Source organism: Scyliorhinus canicula, chromosome 3 (assembly GCF_902713615.1).
Source record: "Scyliorhinus canicula chromosome 3, sScyCan1.1, whole genome shotgun sequence".
Classification (NCBI taxonomy): domain Eukaryota; kingdom Metazoa; phylum Chordata; class Chondrichthyes; order Carcharhiniformes; family Scyliorhinidae; genus Scyliorhinus; species Scyliorhinus canicula.
The window spans coordinates 49,366,023-49,390,515 of NC_052148.1; the positions used below are offsets into that span (position 1 = coordinate 49,366,023).

General features: G+C 48.5%; 1 protein-coding gene across 2 annotated transcripts in view; it reads left to right on the plus strand.

Annotated features, from left to right (window-relative positions):
- smad4 (SMAD family member 4) overlaps positions 1-24,493 on the plus strand; it is a 118,685-nt gene that overhangs the window by 20,050 nt on the left and 74,142 nt on the right. For both annotated transcript variants that reach the window (XM_038790520.1, XM_038790519.1), the window contains exon 2: positions 20,336-20,760. In XM_038790520.1, the coding sequence (XP_038646448.1) occupies positions 20,521-20,760 (240 nt within the window). In that variant the 5' untranslated portion in view covers positions 20,336-20,520. The remainder of the gene's footprint in view (positions 1-20,335; positions 20,761-24,493) is intronic.

Here is a 24,493-nt window from a genome sequence, read left to right on the forward strand (position 1 = left end):
GGAAATCCATTGTCAACTTGTCAGACTACACCCTTCAACCAGACGAAATCGAAATCCTCAGCAGAGGGCTCAATTTCTGCACCACCACCAAAATGGACCCCATCAGTCTCGCGGCAGATACGGAGGAATTCATCAGGCGAATGAGGCTCCGGGAATTCTTCCACAGACCCCAAGAGGCCGACAGCGAACCCAGGGACACGACCAATGAACCGGAACAGCAGACCGCGAGATCTGCAGTGCAGCAACCGAAAAGGAAAGAGTCAAATTGGACCCCTCCGGAAGGCCGCTGCCCTAGACTCGACATGTATGCTCAAGCCGTCAGAAGTCGTGTCAATGCCAGATTCATCACTCGCAATCACAAGGCAGCCTCAAACGTCACCCAAGCACAACGCAACGCCATCCGCACTCTCAAGACCAACCGCAACATCGTCATCAAACCAGCAGACAAAGGAGGGGCCACCGTCATACTGAACAGAACAGACTACTGCAAAGAAGTATACCGACAACTCGACAACCAGGAACACTACAGGCAGTTACCCGCAGATCCAACCAAGGAACACATCCGCCAACTCAGCAGACTGATCAAGACCTTAGATCCAGACCTTCAGAACACCCTACGTGCTCTCATCCCACGTAATCCCCGCATTGGAGATCTCTACTGCCTCCCGAAAATACACAAGGCCAACACACCAGGCCGTCCTAATCGTTTCAGGCAATGGGACCCTGTGTGAGAACCTCTCTGGCCACATCGAGGGCATCTTGAAACCCATTGTACAAGGTACACCCAGCTTCTGTCGCGACACGACGGACTTCCTACAGAAACTCAGCACCCATGGACCAGTTGAATCAGGAACATTCCTCGTCACAATGGATGTCTCGGCACTCTACACCAGCATCCCCCATGACGACGGCATTGCTGCAACAGCCTCAGTCCTCAACACCGACAACTGCCAATCTCCAGACGCAATTCTGCAACTCATCCGTTTCATTCTAGACCACAACGTCTTCACCTTCGACAACAAATTCTTCATCCAGACGCACGGAACAGCCATGGGGACCAAATTTGCACCTCAATATGCCAACATCTTCATGCACAAGTTTGAACAGGACTTCCTCACCACACAGGACTTTCAACCGATGCTATACACCAGATACATCGATGACATTTTTTTCCTTTGGACCCACGGCGAGACATCACTGAAACGACTACACGATGACATCAATAAGTTCCATCCCACCATCAAACTCACCATGGACTATTCTCCAAATTCAGTTCCATTCTTGGACACACTCGTCTCCATCAAGGACGATCACCTCAGCACCTCGCTTTACCGCAAGCCCACAGATAATCTCACGATGCTCCACTTCTCCAGCTTTCACCCGAAACACATTAAAGAAGCCATCCCCTATGGACAAGCCCTCCGTATACACAGGATCTGCTCAGACAAGGAGGAGCGCAACAGACACCTACAGATGCTGAAAGATGCCCTCGTACGAACGGGATATGGCGCTCGACTCATTGATCGACAGTTCCACCGCGCCACAGCAAAAAAACCGCACCGACCTCCTCAGAAGACAAACACGGGACACCACTGACAGAGTACCCTTCGTCGTCCAGTACTTTCCTGGGGCGGAGAAACTACGACATCTTCTTCGCAGCCTCCAACACATCATCAGCGAGGATGGACATCTTGCCAAGGTCATCCCCACACCCCCACTACTGGCCTTCAAACAACCGCGCAACCTCAAACAAACCATTGTTTGCAGCAAATTACCCAGCCTTCAGAACAGCAACCACAACACCACAAAACCCTGCCAGGGTAATCTCTGCAAGACATGCCAGATCATCGACATGGACACCACCATTACACGTGGAAACACCACCCACCAGGTACGCGGCGCATACTCGTGCGACTCGACCAATGTAGTCTACCTCATACGCTGCAGGAAAGGATGTCCCGAAGCGTGGTACATTGGCGAGACCATGCAGACACTGCGACAACGAATAAACGGGCATCATGCGACTATCAACAGGCAGGACTGTTCCCTTCCAGTTGGGGAACACTTCAGCAGTCAAGGACATTCAGCCTCTGATCTCCGGGTCAGCATTCTACAAGGAGGCCTTCAGGAGACGCGACAACGCAAAATTGCTGAGCAAAAACTTATAGCTAAGTTCCGCACGCATGAATGCGGACTCAACCGGGATCTGGGATTCATGTCGCATTACATTCGGCCCCCACCAACAAGCCTGGACTTGCAGAGGCCTACCGACTGAACTGGCTTGGGACAATTCACACCTCTTTAACCTGGAGTTACCTCTCTCTCTGCATCTTTGATGATTTGATTGCCTGCAGGTGCTCGCATTCCGGGGCATCTCTGACTGTGTCTATATAAACATTTCTGGAACAAGCCTTTCCATTCACCTGAAGAAGGAGCCGTGCTCCGAAAGCTCGTGTTTGAAACAAACCTGTTGGACTTTAACCTGGTGTTGTAAGACTTCTTACTGTGCTCACCCCAGTCCAACGCCGGCATCTCCACATCATACGTAGTATGGGACATGATCGGAGATAACCATTGCTGAGTATCCCAACTCCATCAGTCCCAGCAGAAAGGACTTACCGACCACAAAATAGTCAATCCTAGAATAGACCTGGTGTACCTGAGAGAAGAATGAGAAATCCCTCTTGGGTGTAAAAATCTCCACGGGTCTGCTCCCTCCATCTGCTCCATGAAGGTCAATAGAGCTCTCAACAGCTTTAGGTCTCGATTTATCCAGCTGTGGGTCCAAAATGTAATTAAAATCTCTGCACGTGAGCATCTGGTGTGAATCCATATCCGGGTTCAGAGACCACGATCTGTTATTAAAAGTTGTGTCATCACAATTTGGGATGTATACATTGACCAGCACTCGCGAACAACCACGTACCATGACATTCCTCCCATTCAGATCTATCAAAATCCTTCCCGTTGAGAAAGCTACCATCCTGTTGATCAGGATCACAGTTCCTTAGACCCTGCCATCGAAACCTGAATGAAACACTTGCCCTACCCAGCCCATCCGTAACCTTATCGGGTCTCTAACTTGTACATGCGCCTCCTGCAACAGCACCACATCAGCCCTATAGTCTTTTGGTGTGTAAAAATCCTGGATCTCTTGATCAGGCCACTCGAGCCCCTCCCATTCTATGTGACCAACAAATGGGGGGTGTCCGCCCTCTACCCCACCTGAATCAGTCATATGGGCGGCATGGTAGCATAGTGATTAGCACTGTTGCTTCACAGCTCCAGGGTCCCAGGTTCGATTTCCGACTTGGATCACTGTCTGTGCGGAGTCTGCACGTTCTTCCCATGTCTGCGTTGGTTTCCTCCGGGAGCTCCGGTTTCCTCCCGCAGTCCAAAGATGTGCAGGTTAGGTGGATTGGCCATGCTAAATTGCCCTTAGTGTTCAAAAAGGATAGGTGAGGTTGCTAGGTTACAGTGATTGTGTCTGCTCGAGTAGGGGGCTCTTTCCAAGAGACAGTGCAGACTCAATGGGCCGAGTGGCCTCCTTCTACATCGTAAAATTCTATGATTACCATCCGTGAGGCAGTCCAGCAACCTTACAGGAAGGGTCGAGGCCAGACCCACCCAAGATGGCTTCCAGATCCCCCAACACAAATTGACAAAAGTCCCCAGTCACTATCTGAGAACTAACCCCACCAATACCACACCCAAACAACCAGATAAACTATAGACAAAACTCCAAACACCTCTCTCTCCCTGACCGCACCTCAACCATCCCCGTAATATCACCCCTAAACTTAAACTGAATGACCCCCATTCATATGAGCCACAGATAACCCCATCTCCTCACTTCTATTAACTTAATAAATTAATCTAGGTAACAAAATAGCCCCCACAAAGAGGCACAGTAGCACAGCTCCAGGGTACCAGGTTTGATTCCCGGCTTGGGTCACTGTGTGGAGTCTGCACATTCTCCCCGTGTCTGCGTGGGTTTCCTCTGGGTGCTCCGGTTTCCTGCCAGAAGTCCAGAAAGACTTGCTTTTAGGTGAATTGGACATTCTGAATTCTCCCTCAGTGTACAAGAACAGGCACTGGAGTGTGGCGACTACGGGCTTTTCACAATAACTGAATTTTAGTGTTAATGTAAGTCTATTGGTGACAATTATAAAGATTATTATTATTCAATAACCGTAAAACTCCAAAATACCCACCCAAAACTGATTTATAAATTCCAAGTAAGAATAGCAAAATCAATAAACTTCTTCATATAAAACAATAAACAACCCCATCTATACCTCTTCAACCATTAGCAAGAATGAACAGTCAAATAAAAAAAACTAACCCCCCCCCCCCCATTCCAAACAATTTTCCTTCAGTTTGGATATAATGAAATGAAAAAATGAAATGAAAATCGCTTATTGTCATGAGTAGGCTTCAATGAAGTTACTGTGAAAAGCCCCTAGTCGCCACATTCCGGCGCCTGTCCGGGGAGGCTGGTACGGGAATCGAACCGTGCTGCTGGCCTGCTTGGTCTGCTTTAAAAGCCAGCGATTTAGCCTGGTGAGCTAAACCAGCCCCATATATACTCATTACAATTATTTCAACCCCAGTCCATTCCATTGAATAAATGCTTCAGCTTCCTCTGGCACCTCAAAACTATGTTCATTATCATAGTACGAAGTTTTACCACACCAGGTTAAAATCAACAGGTTACTTTGGAATCACTGGCTTTCGGAGCGTAGCTCCTTCATCAGGTGAGTGAGTGAATGAGAAGTCCTCCACATTCCCATAGGTCACCCAAAGATGTGCGGGTTATCTCCAGATTTGCAGATAACACCAAGTTGGGTGGGAGTTGAGCAATGAGGAGGATGCAGAGATCCTTCTGCGTGATTTGGACAAGGTGAGGGAGTGGGCAAATGCATGGCAGATGCAGTGTAATTTGGATAAATGTGAGGTTACCCACTTTGGTAGCAAAAAGAAAAAGGCAGACTATTAGCTGAATGGCCATAATTTAGAAGAACGGAATGTGCAATGAGACCTGGGCATCATCGCCAGTCTCTGAAGGTAAGCACGCACGTAAAAAAGGCAAATTACCTTATGGCCTTCATTTTTGTTTTCTATGCACATGAAAAAGGCAAATGGTATGCTGGCCTTCATTTTTTTTTCTTTTTCAATAATCTTTCCAATTAAGGGGCAATTTAGCATGGCCGGTCCACCTATTCTGAACATCTTTAGATTGTGGGGGTGAGACCCATGCAGACACATGGGAGAATGTGCAAACTCCGAACGGACAACAATCTGGGGCCGAGATCAAACCCGGGTACTCAGCGCCGTGAGGCAGCAGTGCTAACCACTGTGCCACTGTACTGCCCCGGCTTCTACACAAGGTGGCGCTCCCGGAGCGTGGCAACTCTCTGCGAGCTCTTCCCCAACAGATCCGCTTTTTGTTTCCCTATTATGTATTTTCTTTTATTTCCTTTTCTTTTCACGTACTTAATGATCCGTTGAGCTGCTCGCAGACAAATACTTTTCGCTGTACATTGGTACATGTGACAATGAACAAATCCAATCCAATCATTGCAAGAGGATTAAAGTACAGGAGTACTTGCATGTCTTGCTGCAGTTATAGAGGGCCTTGGTGAGGTCACACCAGGACTATTATGTGCATGCAATTTTAAACTCCTTATCTGAGGAAGGATGCTCTTGCTCTAGAGGGAGTGCAGCAAATGTTTACCAGACTGATTCCTGGGATGGCAGTACTTTTTTTTTAAAATAATTTTTATTGGAATTTTTTACAGAAAATATAAAAATATAATAACAAGTATAGCAACAAGCAGTAATATGCAACTAACAGCCCCATAAAACCCACAATTCCCCCCAAACCGTAACATCACATGTATCACACCCCCCCCCCCCCCCCCCCCCAACAAGAGAACTTAACCATAAATTAAAATTAAATAAATCAAATTTAAATAAAATAAGCAAACATAATCAACGTCCCCCCCCCCCCCCCCCCCCCCCCCCCCCCCCCGGGTTGCTGCTGCTACTGTCCCAGTACCCTATCGTTGAGCCAGAAAGTCGAGGAAAGGTTGCCACTGTTTAAAGAACCCTTGCACCGATTCTCTCAGGGCGAATTTGACCTTCTCAAGCTTAACAAAGCCCGCCATGTCATTGATCCAGGTCTCCACGCTTGGGGGCCTCGCGTCCTTCCATTGTAGCAAAATCCTTCGCCGGGCTTCTAGGGACGCAAAGGCCAGCACACCGGCCTCTTTCGCCTCCTGCACTCGCGGCTCTACCCCAACCCCAAAGATCGCGAGTCCCCATCCTGGCTTGACCCTGGACCCCACCACCCTTGACACCGTCCTCACCACCCCATTCCAGAACTCCTCCAATGCCGGGCATGCCCAGAACATATGGGCATGGTTCGCTGGACTCCCCGAGCACCTGACACACCTATCTTCACCCCCAAAGAACCTACTCATCCTCGTCCCAGTCATGTGGGCCCTATGCAGCACCTTGAATTGAATGAGGCTAAGCCGCGCACACGTGGAGGAAGAATTTACCCTCTCCAGGGCATCAGCCCATGTCCCGTCTTCGATCTGTTCCCCCAGTTCCCCCTCCCACTTCGTTTTCAGCTCCTCTACTGACGCTTCTTCCACCTCCTGCATAAGCTTGTAGATATCGGATATCTTCCCCTCCCCGACCCAGACCCCCGAGAGCACCCTGTCACTCACCCCCCTCGCGGGGAGCGCAGGGAATCCCTCCACCTGCCGTCTAGCAAATGCCTTTACCTGCAGATATCTAAACATGTTTCCCGGCGGGAGCCCAAATTTCTCCTCCAACTCCCCCAGGCTCGCAAACGTTCCGTCGATAAACAGGTCCCTCAGCTGTCTAATGCCCGCTCTATACCATCCCTGAAATCCCCCATCCATGTTCCCCGGGACGAACCTATGGTTCCCCCTTAACGGAGCCTCCATCGAGCCCCCCACTTCTCCCCATGTCGCCTCCACTGCCCCCAAATCTTGAGGGTAGCCGCCACCACCGGACTCGTGGTATACCTCGTGGGAGGGAGCGGCCACGGCGCCGTTACCAGGGCCCCCAGGCTTGTATCCCCACAGGACGCTCTCTCCATCCGTTTCCATGCTGCCCCCTCCCCCTCCATCACCCACTTACGCACCATCGACACGTTGGCCGCCCAGTAGTACCCCGAGAGGTTGGGCAACGCCAGCCCCCCCCCCCCATCTCTACTCCGCTCCAAGAAGACCCTCTTCACCCTCGGGGTGCCATGCGCCCAAACAAATCCCATGATGCTGCTGGTCACCCTTTTAAAAAAGGCCCTAGGGATAAAGATGGGCAAGCACTGGAAGAGGAACAAGAACCTCGGGAGAACCGTCATTTTGACGGATTGCACTCTGCCCGCCAGCGATAGCGGCACCATGTCCCACCTTTTAAATTCCTCCTCCATCTGTTCCACTAGTCTGGTGAAGTTAAGCTTATGAAGAGCACCCCAACTCCTGGCCACCTGCACCCCCAGGTACCTGAAACTCTTCACTGCCCTCCTGAAGGGGAGCCTCCCAATTCCCTCCTCCTGATCTCCCGGGTGCACTACAAATACCTCGCTCTTTCCTAAGTTTAGCTTATAGCCCGAGAAGCCCCCAAATTCCGCTAACAGCTCCATCACCCCCGGCATTCCCCCCTCTGGGTCCGCCACATATAACAGCAGGTCGTCCGCATACAGCGATAGCCGGTGCTCCTCCTCACCCCGCACCAGACCCCTCCATTTCCCTGACTCCCTCAACGCCATGGCCAGCGGTTCAATCGCCAGTGCAAAGAGCAGGGGGGACAGGGGACACCCCTCCCTGGTCCCATGATAGAGCCTAAAATACTCCGATCTCCTTCCATTTGTGACTACACTCGCCATCGGCGCCGCGTAAAGCAGCCTCACCCATTTGATGAATCCCTCCCCAAATCCAGACTTCTCCAGCACCTCCCACAGGTACCCCCACTCAACTCTATCAAACGCTTTCTCTGCGTCCAGCGCCACCACTATCTCCGCCTCCCCCTCCACTGCCGGCATCATGATAACATTGAGCAGTCTCCGCACATTCGTGTTGAGCTGCCGCCCCTTGACAAATCCTGTCTGATCTTCATGAATTACTTCTGGCACACAATCCTCTATCCTGGTAGCCAGGATCTTCGCCAGCAACTTAGCGTCTACGTTAAGGAGCGAGATAGGCCTATATGATCCGCACTGCAAGGGGTCCTTATCTCGTTTTAGGATCAAAGAGATCAGTGCCCGCGACATCGTCGGGGGCAAAGCCCACCACCCCCCCCCCCCCCCCCCCCCCCAACCAGGTCCGCATATTTTTTGTAAAATTCTGCCGGGAACCCGTCCGGCCCGGGGCCTTACCTGACTGCATTTGCCCGATCCCCCTGACTAGCTCCTCCAACTCTATCGGCGCCCCCAGCCCCTCTACCAGCCTCTCTTGAACCCTTGGGAAACATAGCCTGTTCATGAAGCTCTCCATCCCCTCCCTCCCCCTAGGAGGTTCCGACCGGTACAATCCCTCATAAAAGTCCCTAAAGGCCCCGTTTACTTTTGTCCCCTTCTGCACTACATTTCCACCCCCATCCTTCACTCCTCCAATTTCCCTAGCTGCATCTCGCCTACGGAGCTGATGCGCCAACATCCTGCTCGCCTTCTCTCCATACTCATATACCGCGCCCTGTGCCCTCCTCCACTGTGTCTCCGCCTTTCTGGTGGTCAACAAGTCAAAATTGGCCTGCAACCTGCGCCGTTCTCCCAGCAACCCTTCCTCCGGTGCCTCCGCATATCTCCTGTCCACCTCCAGAAGCTCTCCCACCAGTCTCTCCCTCTCCTTCCTCTCCCTCCTTTCCCTGTGGGCCCGGATGGAGATCAGCTCCCCCCGGATCACTGCTTTCAGAGCCTCCCAGACCATCCCCACCTGGACCTCCCCCGTATCATTGGTATCCAGATACCCCCCAATGCTTCTCCGAACCCTCTTACACACCTCCTCCTCCGCCAGCATCCCCACATCCAGGCGCCAAAGCGGGCGCTGGTCCCGCGCCTCTCCCATCTCCAGATCAACCCAGTGCGGGGCATGGTCCGAAATCGCTATGGCCGAGTACTCGGCATCCTGCACCCTCGGAATCAATCCCCTGCTCAGGACAAAAAAGTCTCTCCGGGAATAAACCCTATGGACGTGAGAGAAAAAGGAATACTCCCGTGCTCTCGGTCTCCCAAACCACCAGGGATCCACCCCTCCCATCTGGTCCATGTATCCCCTCAGCACTTTGGCCGCCGCCAGTCTCCTACCCATCCTTGAACTGGACCGGTCCAGTGTGGGATCCAGCACTGTGTTAAAATCTCCCCCCATGATCAGGCCCCCTGCCTCCAGGTCCGGGATGCGGCCCAACAATCGCCTCATGAAGCCAGCATCATCCCAATTCGGGGCATATACGTTCACCAGCACCACCTTCTCTCCCTGCAGCCTACCCCTCACCATGATATATCTGCCCTCCTTGTCCGACACCGCCTCAAACGCCACCCTCTTCCCCACTAGAATCGCCACCCCCCGGTTCTTCGCGTCCAATCCTGAATGATAAACCTGCCCCACCCACCCCTTCCTCAGACGGGCCTGGTCCACCACCTTTAGGTGGGTCTCCTGGAGCATAGCCACGTCCGCCTTCAACCCCCTTAGATGGGAGAACACCCTGGTTCTCTTAACCGGCCCGTTCAGCCCCCTCACGTTCCAGGTAATCAGCTGGATCAGAGGGCAACCCGCCCCCCCCTCCCCCGCCGACTAGCCATAGCTTGGCAGATGTTCGCCCCAGGCCAGCACACATGGGTGTTCCCCATGGCGATATCGCCTCTCATCTCCCCCCCCCCCCCCCCCCCCCCCCCCCCCCCCCCCCCCCCCGGCCCCCATCGGCTGCTTCCTAGTCGTTCCAGCAGCAACCTGGTATCCCCCCCCCTCCCCCAAGGCTAGGACCCCTCCTAGCCTCGACGCACCCTCCATGGTAATTCCGTGAGTCAGCTGACTTCTGCTGACCCTGGCAGCTCCCGCCAAAACCTATCCCCTCCCGGCATGGGGTCATCCCCCTCTTGCCACACCTCCTTGGTATTGCTGCAGCGCGTGAAAGAAGACCCGTAGAGGCCCCGCCCCCACCGCAAGCTCCACCCCCCGTGCCCCGCAGCGCGGGAAACCAGAAGAAAGCCCGCGCTTTCACACTGCCACACCCCACCCTTCTGACGCAGTTCCCCAAAATCCAGTTTCCCCTCAATCCCCAGCCCCGCACAGAAGAGAACATATAGAACACAAACCTCCAACACTCTCCACCTAACCCACAACCATGCCCAACAAACAAACCCACCCGTAAACAGAGCAAACAGAAAACCAGCATTCATAACACACATGTCGAAGTAAAAAAAGTTGAAACAGTTGGAACAAAACAGCCACAGCGGAAACAACGCCGGCCAAAGTATGTCCCCAGGCCCTAGTTCGAGTCCAGCTTCTCCGCCTGTACAAAGGCCCACGCCTCCTCCGGGGACTCGAAGTAATGGTGCCGGTCCTTGTATGTCACCCACAGGCGCGCAGGCTGCAGCATTCCAAACCTGACCTGCTTAGCATGAAGCACCGCCTTCATCCGGTTGAACCCGGCCCGCCGCTTAGCCACCTCCGCACTCCAGTCCTGGTAGACCCTCACTACCGAATTCTCCCATTTACTGCTCCTCTCTTTCTTGGCCCAGCGCAGCACACACTCCCGGTCACTGAATCGGTGGAATCGCACCAGCACCGCCCTCGGGGGCTCACCTGCCTTGGGCCTCCTGGCCATCACTCTGTGCGCTCCCTCAAGCTCCAGGGGCAAATGGAAGGACCCCACTCCCATCAACGAGCTCAACATCGTGGTCACATACGCCGGGAGATCCGACCCCTCCAACCCCTCCGCCAGGCCCAGGATCCTCAGATTCTTTCGCCTCGTGTGAACGTCCAGCTCCTCCAAGCGGTCCTGCCACTTTTTATGAAGTGCCTCGTGCAACTCCACTTTCCCCACGAGGATCGCGGCCTCCTCCTCTCTTTCAACGGCCTGCCGCTGCAACTCCCGAATAGACTCCTCCTGGGCCGCCTGGGTCCCAAGCAGCTTGGTCGTAGTTGCATTCATGGAGTCCAGCAGCTCAGCCTTCCGCTCAGCAAAACAACGTAGGAGCGAGGCCTGTTGCTCCTGCGCCCACTTCCTCCAGTCCTCGGGTGTTGCGCCGGCCGCCATTTTGTTTTTCTTCCCCCGTTTCTTTGGGGGGAGTTACTGCAGCCTTTTTCACCATATAGTGTGGGGCAAGTTCTTCCAGGCACCTTCCCCCACCGGGATGCATAGAAACAGCACCGTTTGGGGCCCTTGAAATGGCCCAAAAGTCCCTAAATAGCGGGAGCGCCGGCCGCCATTATGTTTTTCTTCCCCCGTTTTTTTGGGGGAGTTACAGCAGCCTTTTTCTTCTTCCCACTCCGGGTGAGCACCATATAGTGTGGGGCAAGTTCTTCCAGGCACCTTCCCCCACCGGGATGCGTAGAAATAGCGTCGTTTGGGGCCCTCAAAACGGCCCAAAAGTCCCTAAATAGCGGGAGCTGCCGAACATGCGGCTTAAACCTGAAGTCCCCTGGGATGGCAGTACTAACATATGAGGAGAGATTGAATCGGTTAGGATTGTATTCCCTGGAGTTCAGAAGAATGAGGGGGGATCTCCAAGGAATCTATAACATTTTAACAGGATTAGACATGGTAAATGCAGGAAGGATGTTCCCGATGGTGGGTGTATTGAGAACCAGGGGTCACAGTATGAGGATACAAGGTAGACCATTTAAGACAGAGATGATAAGAAATTCTTCACCCAGAGACTGGTGAGCTTGTGAAATTCATTACAACAGGAGGTAGTTTAGGCCAAAACATTGTATGTTTTAAAGAAGCAGTCGGATATAGCACTACATATAGCAGCAGGGAAGCACGGTACCACAGTGATTAGCACCGTTGCTTCACAGCACAAGTGAATTTGTTTCGATTCCTGACTTGGTTGCAGAGTTTGCACATTCTCCCCATGTCTAAGTGGGTTTCCTCCGGGTGTTCCGGTTTCCTCCCACAGCCCAAAGATGTGTAGGCTAGTTGGATTGGCCATTCTAAATTGCCATTAGTATCCAAAAAAAGGTTAGGTGGGGTTACGGGGATAGGGTGGAGGTGTGGGCTTAAGTAGGGTGCTCTTTCCAAGGGCCGGTGCAGACTCGATGGGCCGAATTGCCTCCTGCACTGTAAATTCTATGACTTACGGCAAAGGGGATCAAAGGATATGGGGGAAAGTGAGATTAGGCTATTGGGTAGGATGATCAGTCATGATCTTAATGAATAGCGGAGCAGGCTCAAAGGGTCAAACGGCCTCCTATTTACTATGTAATTCATGCCAAACCGAACTTTCGTACGATACAGTGCCGCCTTAGCCTTGTTAAAAGCTGCTGCACACCTCCCGGCAAGCTTCGAACTGATATGTTGATATATTCACACCCCATGGCTGTTCTGGTTTTCTTTTGCCCATCTTAAATTTTTTACCACTAACTGTGGAACCAGACCACAGACGCTCGAGGGCTCCACAGCGCGAGGCTTCTGTCTCCGTGATCTATGGGCACGATCCAATTCAGGAGGGGCCACCATTATCTCCTCCACCACTATGTTCCAGAGCACCTGTGCCATGAATTTCATCAGGTTTGGACCCTCCAACCCCTCCAGCAATCTGACCACTCTCAAATTCTGCCTTTTCAAACGTTTTTCAAGGTTGTCTATCCTGCCTTCAGACCCTTATTATCAGTCTCCATCTTTGCCATTTCAACTTCCAAACAAGCAATTTTATTGCTCTGCTGTAACAGAGCAACCCCTACCTCCTACAGCTCAGCACCCTGCTACTTCATTACCTTGTCTACCTTGGCCAAGGGCCCCTCAGATCGAGGAAATCGCCACCTCGATCGCTTTCTCGTGATCTTCCGAAACCTCTCAGTGCAGCTTCTGTAACTCAGCTGCCAAAATCTCCACGGTTAGGAGGATGGCCCCCAGCACTGTGATCGCCTCTGCCACCATTTTGTTTTCCTTCGATGCAATCGAGGTCTCCAGTTTTAAAGTAGTTTGTTTCTTCTTTTGGTGTCTGGTTTGACACCTATTCGGCCAACCCATGCCGTGGGGACTTTAAAATACACGAAGTACGGCAGCAAGGTGGTGCAATGGTTAGCACTGCTGCCTCACGGCACCAGGGTCCTAGATTCAAACCCGGCTCTGGGTCACTGTCCATGTGGAGTTTTCACATTCTCCCCGTGTTTGAGTGGTTGCAGAGAGAGGAGCCAAGTCCTAGGTTTTGAAACTTTGATAAGAGCTTGGCTGGGATTTTGGTAACCCAAAGATGTGCAGGGTTGGTGGATTGGCCACACTAAATTGTCCTTAATTGAAAAAAATGATTGGGTACTCTAAATTTGCTTTGAAAATATAAGTGTGGTTTTGGGCGCACATTCCTGACAAAACCGGAAGAAAAGTCATGGTCTCCAGCAATAGCTACTGCATGTGCGGCTGCTCTGCTACATTCCTCACCGGAAGTTAGATGTTGCTAGATTCAGTTGTAAATTTTCAAACCAATATTGATAGATTTTTGTTCGCCATAGTATGGGGCATAGGATTGGATTGGATTTGGATTTGTTTATTGTCACTTGTACCGAGGTACAGTGAAAAGTACTGTTCTGCGTAAATCCAGAGAGATCATTCCATACATGAAAAAAGCATAGGGCATACATAAATACACAATGTAGATACATAGACCTCCACCCTTCGCTTTGCCCGATGATGCTATGAAGTCCATCCGGTGTATTTAGAAGCCATCAGGTTGTATCGCACAGTCAGGTGAGGCAGGGGTGAACCATGTCTCTGTGAAACAAAGCATACAGCAGTGTCTTATTTCCCTCTGAGAGGTAAGTCTAGCGTTATGCTCGCCAGCTTGTTTTTGATTGCTTGGACATTTGCCAGGAGTGTGCTGGAGACAGGAGAAACCGCGTTGTTTTAGTGTCACCTGCATGCTGCCGCATTTCCCTTGCTTCCTCGGTTGGCGGTTGCTTCTGGGTGGTCCTGGGATCTGATGGGAGAATTCTGACCTTGTGGAAGAAGGTGGTTGCGTCTGGTGGGGGCCGGGGCACTGGTTTCGTTTGCAGGGTTGTGTCTGGCAGGGTCCCAGGTGCTGGTTGCGATTTTGGGATTGCCGGGCTGTGGGGGGGGGATGTTTGCGATCCGGTCAGGGCCCGAGTTCGGAGCGTTCAGTCTCCACTGTTTAGGGGTATTTCGTCTGGGTTTGGGTCGCAGGCAGGGTCTGCCTGGGTCAGGTTGGACCGGGTTCCGTGTTCTATTCCAGCGTTGGTAGTTGGTCGGGCACTCCTGGAATCGGGCTTGTAGTAGGCTTGTTTGGGCCTCCATGTGGATTCTTCTTTCCTTCATCCTCCAATAAGTCGGGTCTCGTGATCGGGGGCCAGGTCAGTCGTTCCAGCAGCTGGATCGGGCGGTCTGGGGGCTGGCGTCACTTCTCAGGCCAGGTCGGGCACTGAGGGCCTGGCCCTGTCCTACACGAGGGCGGGGTGAGACTTCCGGGTTGGGCCTCATCCACTTCCAGGTCGAGGCGAGAGTCAGGTCGTTAGAAGTGTCCAGCTGGGCCGGGTCATCAGGGCCAGCCTACGGGCGTCTGAGGACCTTCAAATCTGCAAGGGAACATAAAAGAGAAAGGTTAGAAATAGTGTTAGTGTTAGAATTAAGTTTTCAAACATATTAGTACGGTTAGAAGAGATGTAGGAAGAGGATCTATGTGAGAGAACTCTCAGAGAGTCGCCACTCTCCAGAGCCATCTTGCTTCTGGCTCCTGTAACGGCAATTTATACCACCAATCCATGTCTTGTAGGTAGGAAGTTGCAGATCGTCTTCATCTAATTGAGTGACCAAACAGGCTTGGATTATGATGTGGGGGGATGCTGGAGTTGGTGAAATGGCCTATTTCTGTTCCAATGTCCCTAAATTCAATCATTTTACCTGTTGTATGGATCATGGGTAGGAATTCCTGCAGTTAAGGAACAGAAAAAGAATATGTCAAAATGATGGATTAAAATAGAGATTTTTTTTTAATACACATTTTTTTAATATGAGAGCTATATCTTTTTTTAAAATAATTTTTATCTACATTTGTTAACCAATAAAGGAATGAATCTGTTGTTCTGAATGTATAACTCATACATTTGCACTTCTCCAATTGTAAATACGATCATAAAAATATTTGATTTGTATCAAAATTGTTGAAATTTCCTTTCAAGATAAAATGACCCTCCATGAAATGAAATGAAAATCGCTTATTGTCACGAGTAGGCTTCAATGAAGTTACTGTGAAAAGCCCCTAGTCGCCACATTCCGCCGCCTGTCCGGGGAGGCTGGTACGGGAATCGAACCGTGCTGCTAATCTGCTTTAAAAGCCAGCGATTTAACCCAATGAGCTAAACCAGCCCCTCCATATTCTCAACTCTGCTCTGAATTAAAGATAGCAAAAATTGAATGGTCGGTAGCATTTAAATCTTTCAAGTTACTGACTCATAAATGACCTGTAGCTCCTGCTTATATTAAAGTACATCCTATGATGGAACAAAACATATCTATTTTTTATGTACAAATGTAGCGATGTTGGCAATTCAGGTTAATGTCTTCTCCGTGACCCTTAACAGCTGCTGACTCTTCTGTTCTCCAACTCGCTGCTGGCTTCTCTGTCCTTGGCCTCCCACAGTCTTTCAGTGAAGCGCCAGGAACATCAAACTATCTTTGTACTGGGCACTTTACTCCCTTCTAACCTATCAAGTTTAGATCTTAATGAATGCTTTCATTTTCTCTCAGACAACAGATGCTAATAATGGAGAATGGCTGCACCAGAGCCAGTGGGAGTGAAGGAGATGTGCACTGATAATTGCCACACAGAGTCCCTGTTGAAACACAACTACTGGAGTGCTCCACCACATTTCTAGGCCCATCCCTCTTCACTTTACAATATTTTCTATTCTTCCCTCTAACTTCCCCACTCTGCTGTACTATTTGCACCTCTGGACATGCAGTATCTTTTGTTTACATACTTGACCCATCATCATTGCCACATCTTGGCTTCCATCATCATCTCTTTTATCATTTACTTCTTCCCAGCACCTTATCACAGATCATGCCTTCATGTTCTTTCCCTATATCTTCTTTCCGAAACTGGTGTTTTCTCTGGCTCTGTACTTAAAATATCTTCCAGTTCTGATGAACGGTCATCGATCCAAAACATTGTTTCTCTGCTCCTGGGCTATTCCAGAGAATTTTAATTCAATCTCACCGTGGTAATTTGAGAATTTGAAATCTGTGAATAAGAATCATCAGGAAGCTATTGGATTGCTGTAAAAACACAAGTGGCTCGCTCATGATTGCCTTTTATGAGGGTGTGAACCTGTTACCAGTTGCCTGTTGTGAACAATGTTCACATTTTTCAATCCTAGAATCTCTACTGTGCCATTCAGCCCATTGAGTCTGCACTGATCTCCTGAAAGAGCATCCAACCCAACCTGCGCATCTTTTGGTCACTAAAGGGCAATTTTAGCATGGCCAGTCCACCTAGCCTGTACGTCTTTGGATTGTGTGAGAAAACCGGAGGCATCTCGGGGCGAAAGTGCTAACTCCACAGTCAGCCAAGGCCTGAATTAAACCTGGGTCCCTGGTGTTGTGAGGCAGCAGTGCTAACCAACGTGCCAGCTGCCCCAAAACCACACCATTTTACTTGCCCTCTGAGATGGCCTATCACTCACAATTGTATCACCGGGATAACAATAAATACTGCATTTCCATTGATGTCCATATCTTGAATGAATTTTAAGCTGCTGCCCCCTTCATGTTTTCAACATTTTCTGTTTATTTCAGATTTCTGTTATCAGCAGTGTATTGCTTCAGTGTCAGATGTTGATTGACCTGCAATGCTGTTTGCATTTTCTGTTCTTGTCTTATCGACATTTGAGATTATTCTGCTCAGAAATTTTGCAGATTATTTAAGAGCACATGTAATAAAGTGCTCTTGACTTTTATTGTTATGCATTTGTTGGCAAATATATTTGCCTCTGTCATACTAATAAAGACCAAAAGCATTATCTTTTTCAGCATTGTAACTCTTAATCATTATTCATGAGTCAGCCTACCCATTCCAGATATTCATTTGATGAACCTTCTCTGAGCTGTTTCCAACAGATTTAAGTCTTTCCTTAAATAAGATGACTAATATTGTAAACAGTACTCCAGACGTGATCGCACTAATATCCTGTACAACTGAAGCATAATTTTCCTACTTCTGTAATCAGTTCTCCTTACAAGAAAATATAACGTTCTATTAGCTTTCCTAATTACTTGCTGTACCTTTAAGCTATCATTAATCTATCATCAAGGAAGAAATAGTGAGGCATCTGGATGGAAATTGGCCCATTGGGCAGGCGCTAAATGGGTTCATAAAGGGCAGGTCGTGCCTACCTAATTTAGTGGAATTTTTTGAGGAAATTACCAGTACGGTAGATAACGGGGAACCAATGGATGTGGTATATCTGGATTTCCAGAAAGCTTTTGACTAGGTGCCACACAATAGGTTGCTGCATAAGATGAAGATGCATGGCATTAAGGGTAAAGTAGTAGCATGGATAGAGGATTGGTTAATTAATAGAAAGCAAAGAGTGGGGATTAATGGGGTGTTTCTCTGGTTGGCAATCAGTAGCTAGTGGTGTCCCTCAGGGATCAGTGTTTGGCTCACAATTGTTCACAATTTACATAGATGATTTGGAGTTGGGGACCAAGTGCAATGTGTCCAAGTTTGCAGACGACACTAAGTTGAGTGGTAAAGCAAAAAGTGCAGAGGATACCGGAAGTCTGCAGAGGGATTTGGATAGGTTAAGTGAATGGGCTAGGGTCTGGCAGATGGAATACAATGTTGACAAATGTGAGGTTATCCATTTTGGTAGGAATAACAGCAAAAGGGATTATTATTTAAATGATAAAATATTAAACTATGCTGCTGTGCAGAGAGACCTGGATGTGCTAATGCATGTCACAAAAAGTTGGTTTACAGGTGCAACAGATGATTAAGAAGGCAAACGAAGTTTTGTCCTTCATTGCTAGAGGGATGGAGTTTTAAGACTAGGGAGGTTATGCTGCAATTGTATAAGGTGTTAGTGAGGCCACACCCGGAGTATTGTGTTCAGTTTTGGTCTCCTTACCTGAGAAAGGACATACTTGCGCTGGAGGGTGTGCAGAGGAGATTCACTAGGTTAATCCCAGAGTTGTGGGGATTGAATTACAAGGAGAGGTTGAGTAGACTGGGACTATACTCGTTGAAATTTAGAAGGATGCGGGGGGATTTTATAGAAACATATAAAGTTATGAAGGGAATAGATAGGATAGATGCGGGTAGGTTGTTTCCACTGGCGGGTGAAAGCAGAATTAGGGGGCATAGCCTCAAAATAATGGGAAGTAGATTTAGGGCTGAGTTTAGGAGGAACTTCTTCACCCAAAGGTTTGTGAATCTATGGAATTCCTTGCCCGGTGAAGCAGTTGAGGCTCCTTCATTAAATGTTTTTAAGATAAAGATAGTTTTTTGAAGAATAAAGGGATTAAGGATTATGATGTTCGGGCCAGAAAGTCTACAAAAGATCAGCCATGATCTCATTGAATGGCAGAACAGGCTCGAGGGGCCAGATGGCCTACTCCTGCTCTTAGTTCTTATGTTCTTATGTTCTTTTGTGATTCAATCACTGGGAACCCAGATCCCCCTGCACCTCAGAGCTCTGCAATCTCTCACCGTTTAGATAATAAGCTTTTTTTTACTTTCCTGCCGAAATGCGCATGTTCCTTTAGATTTGAATTTGTTGCATTTTTCAACAAAGCCAGGATATGATGTGAATATTTTGAGCATTTCAAGATTACTCTTTTTTAAAAGTCGAAACTGTCCATGAAATGTAACTGATAAAAAGCACAACCCACTTCAATAACAAGCCATGTGCACCAGGAAGAATTGGATATCTGATCCTTTATGCGCTAACTGGTTTAGCTAGGATACCAATAAATAATAATAATAACAATAAATAGTAATAATAATAATTGCTTATTGTCACAAGTAGGCTTCAATGAAGTTACTGTGAAAAGCCCCTAGTCGCCACATTCCGGCGCCTGTTCGGGGAGGCCGGTATGGGAATTGAACCCACTTGGCTGCATTGTTCTGCATTACAAGCCAGTGGTTTAGCCAACTGTGCTAAACCTGGCACAGTGGTTAGCACTACTGCCTCAGCTCCACTGACCCGGGTTCAATCCGGCCTCGGATGATTGTGTGGAGTTTGCACTTTCTCCCTGTATCTGCAAGGGTTTCCTCTGGGTGCTCCGGTTTACATAGAATTTACAGTGCAGAAGGAGGCCATTCGGCCCATTGTGCCTGCACCGGCTCTTGGAAAGAACACCCTACCCAAGGTCAACACCTCCACCCTATCCCCATAACTCAGTAACCCCACCCAACACTAAGGGCAATTTTGGACACTAAGGGCAATTTATCATGGCCAATCCACCTAACCCGCACATCTTTGGACTGTGGGAGGAAACCGGAGCACCCGGAGGAAACCCACGCACACACGGGGAGGATGTGCAGACTCCGCACAGACAGTGACCCAAGCCAGAATCGAACCTGGGACCCTGGAGCTGTGAAGCGACTGTGCTATCCACAATGCTACTGTGCTGCCCCATGGTTTCCTCCCATAGTCCAAAGATCTGCAGGTCAGGTGGGTTGGCCATTCTAAATTGCCCCTTAGTGAGGTATTACTGGGTTTACAGGGATAGGGTGGAGGCTTGAGCTTAAATAGGGTGTTCTTTCCAAGGGCTGGTGCAGTCTCAATGAGCCGAATGGCCTCCTTCCGCACTGTAAATTCTATGATTCTCTAAAATGTATTATCATCTGGGAAAATTAGGAGTAATTATCCTAACAACTGTTCAATTAATTTATGTTGGCAAGTGGACCTGTGTGAATGTTAGGTTATAACAGGATTAACATTTTACTGTCATTCAGTAGTCAGATGATCCCTTGATCCTTACTGCCATCTGGCTACTTGGGTGATTTGCTGGAAGGGAGTGAATTGTGAATTGCAATGCTTTAAACTTTATTTTAAATAAAATATGAACAATGAACTGTGTTGTGTGTTACATGTTCTATCTGTGCTTTGTTTTTAAGGTTGCGCAAAGGAACTCTTCAAAGTTGCTTCTGCTGAAGTTTTGGCTACAATTGAGACATCAGTGCCTTTTAGTATACAGGAACAGATACCTACAAGAACGGCCCATTTCTTAACTCTGGAAGGACCTGTTAACACGGAAAGATTGTTGCTTTTAAGGGGGTGAAACTGATTCAAGATCAGCAACATGTCAATCACCAACACCCCAACTAGTAATGACGCATGCCTGAGCATTGTGCATAGCTTGATGTGTCATCGGCAAGGTGGAGAAAGTGAAACTTTTGCCAAAAGAGCTATTGAAAGTTTGGTGAAAAAGCTGAAGGAGAAAAAGGATGAGCTTGATTCACTGATTACAGCTATAACAACAAATGGCGCTCACCCCAGCAAGTGTGTCACAATACAGAGGACACTAGATGGCAGACTCCAGGTAAATGTCAAGTGGGGAACTGATTTAACAATAATAATTTGCACTTGTAGAGCAACTTTTAATGTAGAAAAATAACCTAAGGAAGCCTCACAGACATGTAATAAAATTAAAGATTACGCACCAAAAAACAACAACTGTTGATTTTGTGATATCAGGAGAGATGGTGACCTAGTGGTAGCACTGTACCAGTAACCCAAAAACACTGGGGACATGAGTTCAAATTCCACTTTGGCAGCTGGTGGAGTTTGAATTCAATTAAAAATCTGGAATATAAAGATAGTCTTAGTAATGGTGACTGGAAAACTATCATTGATTGTCTCAAAAAATCTGATCAGTTGTCCTGTGGGGAAGAAAATATGCCATCTTTAATTACATGTGATTCCAGACCCTCTGTAATGTGATTGAATTATAGCTGCCTTCCGAAATGCCGAGCAAAATCACTTAGTTCAACAGCAATTAGGGATGGGCAATAAATGCTGGCCTTGCCAGTGGCGCCCACATCCCATGAAAGAACATCCACCTTGAAATCCTAACTGGATGAAATTCCTTAATTTCTTGTTTTAAAATAAATTTAAAATACCCAATTCATTTTTTTCCAATTAAGGGGCAATTTAGCGTGGCCTATCCACCTACCTTGCACATCTTTGAGTTGTGGGGGTGAGACCCATGCAGACATGGGGAGAATGTGCAAACGGACAGCGACCCCGGGCCCGGATTGAACCCGGGTCCTTGGTGCCGTGTGGCAGCAGTGCTAACCACTGCGCCACCATGCCGCCCTGAAATTCCTTAATTTCATCCAAATATGTGTTCTTCAGATCTAATTTATTTTCTTCATAAAATATTTATATTATAGATTCTTATTTCATGATGAATTCTGTTTTGATTCAACTTCATTAATTAAGCAGATCTTGCCTCTGATATTACTGAAAGATCGGCCTTTTTTTTTCCCTTTCGAGAGAGGCTAGTTAAATCAGAGTATGACAAATCTTTACGGAGCAAAGATGTTTCAACAAAACTGAATGACCTAATGCACTAGAGAGGTCAAATGATTGATTATGTTCAGAATGTTTATCCATATTAAGTTAGCAGAGTTTAAAAAAAGAACACACATTTATTGTTTCCCCCCCACTGGTGCTTTTGAGCGGGTCTGTGGAGGCCCAATATTTTGAATCACACAATCAGCTCACCAGGCATGAGGTGTTGGGCCATGGTAAATGTTGCTTTGTAGAATTGCTCATGAGTGGCATACTTCTAGTGACAGGTGTAACAATTCTGAAGTCAATGCATGCCCAGTAGAAATGTTCCGTCACCAGCAAAATAAGGTATGTTACTTCCTCACATTGCCATATTACACAGCCGCTTTATCTGATTATTGTTTTTGTAACCACCTCCTCTCATTCACACTATTTATTGTCCTTTCTAACTTAGTGGCATTTGGAACCTTGTACATAGAGCTCTGGCGGCCATATCATTCATACATATGGTGAAGACTGACGCTGTAGCACAGTATCTGGGAAGCACCACTTGTTGAAGAACAGAGCTTTTCACATTTCAACAATCAGAATATCCTCTGCGCTCTCTCTCTCTCTCTCTCTCTCTCTCTCTCTCTCTCTCTCTCTCTCTCTCTCCCCCCCCCCCCCCGCCTTCTTACCAGTTTCTATTTCATGTCACAAGGTTACCCATATGCTTACATTCGATCATGACTGAAAAGTTTCTCATTCTTCTGCCTTCTCCCCGTAACCCCTGATCCCCTTATTAATCAAGAACCTATTTATCCCTGTCTTAAAGACAGTCAATGCCTTGGTCTCCACAGCCTTTTGCAACAATTTTATTCACCACCTTCTGGCTGAAGAAATTCCTTCTTATTTCAGCTTTAACAGATCGTCCTTTCAGTCTGAGGCTGTGCCCTTGGGTTCTCGTCTCTCCTATTAGTGGAAACATCTTCTCCACATCCACTCTATCTAGGCCTCTCTCAGTATTCTGTAGGTTTCAATGTGATACCCCTTCAATGTTCTATACACCTACCACGGTACAGAACCAGACACTTTTCTGGGTTGGTTGGAAAACTGTCTCACTTTGCCTCTTCCCTGGTATTTTCCATGATGTGGAGATGCCGGCGTTGGACTGGGGTGAGCACAGTAAGAAGTCTTACAACACCAGGTTAAAGTCCAACAGGTTTGTTTCAAACACGAGCTTTCGGAGCACGGCTCCTTCACCTGAAGAAGGAGCCGTGCTCCGAAAGCTCATGTTTGAAACAAACCTGTTGGACTTTAACCTGGTGTTGTAAGACTTCTTACTGGTATTTTCCAGCAGAGTAGCACCCCAGGAGGTCTTGCATAGCCACTTACAAATACAGCTCCCAACCTTGAGTATTCTTTTTCCTCTTTCACGTTTGAGTCCATTGTTCTTGGCCCTTCTTTGAGACTTGACCTTCCCAGAATATGAAATCTTACATTTTTTTCCTATTACCCTCATTTTCGGGTCAAATAAAATGCAATAACCTAGCCTTATTTATTTATGACCCGTTGCAAGCTGTAAGCCTTTTTACGTCCCTATGAAATTTTACAACTGAAGACAACAAACCTTTCTCTGCTAATGCAAAACGTTTACTCATGGTGTATTTACGTATGGAAAATTCAACTTTGCAACATTTATCTCAAGTGTGTGCCTTTCACACTCTGACTTCTTTGATGTTCTCAACCTTGTCGGCAATCTGCCCCCAGATTAATTAAATAATGCACGGCGGCACAGTGGTTAGCACCAATGCCTCACCGTACCGGTAACCCGGGTTCAATTCCAACCTTGGCTGACTGCGTGGAGTTTGCCCGTTCTCCCTGTATCTGCGTGGGTTTCCTCCGGGTGCTCCAGTTTCCTCCCACAGTCCAAAGACGTCCGGGTTAGGTGGATTAGCACACTAAATTACCCCTTAGTGTCCAAAGGTTAGGTGGCGTTGTCGGGACAGGGCGGGGAAGTGGGCATAGGTAGGGTGCTCTTTCAGAGGGTCGATGCAGACTCGATGGGCCGAATAGCCTCCCTCTACATTGTAGCGATTCTCTGAATGTTCACGCACGCACGCACACACACATACACTTAAAAATAATATCTTTTGTTGCAGTGGTCCTTATTAAACTCTTACAGTTTGAGCATTTGTGATTTTAATTAATTAGAAAAACACTTGGGCAACAGTGGATAGTTGATAGGGACAAATATCAATTTCCTACTTATTCTCAAATTTTACTGTAACTTAACACCTGTGTAAGCTTTCACAATGTGCGGAATATTAATAAGGTTTGGTTTGGATGTTAAATGGTCAGACGTACCACGTCATGAGATTTCACAACCCAATTTTGATGGCACTTGCTCAGAAAAGGTCATGAGAAACCTTGGCCGGGATTCTCCCTTACCCGGCGGGGCGAGGAGTCCCGGCGTAGCAAAGTGGCGCCAACCACTCCGGCGTTGGGCCTCCCCAAAGGTGCAGAATCTCTGCACCTTTAGGGGTTAGGCCTGCGCCGGAGTGGTTTCCGCTACGTCGACTGGCGCCAAAACCGACGTCACCACCGGCGCAAGCGTGGTAAGGGGGGTCTCTTCCGCCTCCGCCATGGTGGAGGCCATGGCGGCGGAAGAAAAAGAGTGCCCCCACGGCACTGGCCCACCCGCCGATCGGTGGGCCCCGATCGCGGGCCTGGCCACCGTGGGGGCACCCCCGGGGGTCCGATCGCCCCACGCCCCCCCC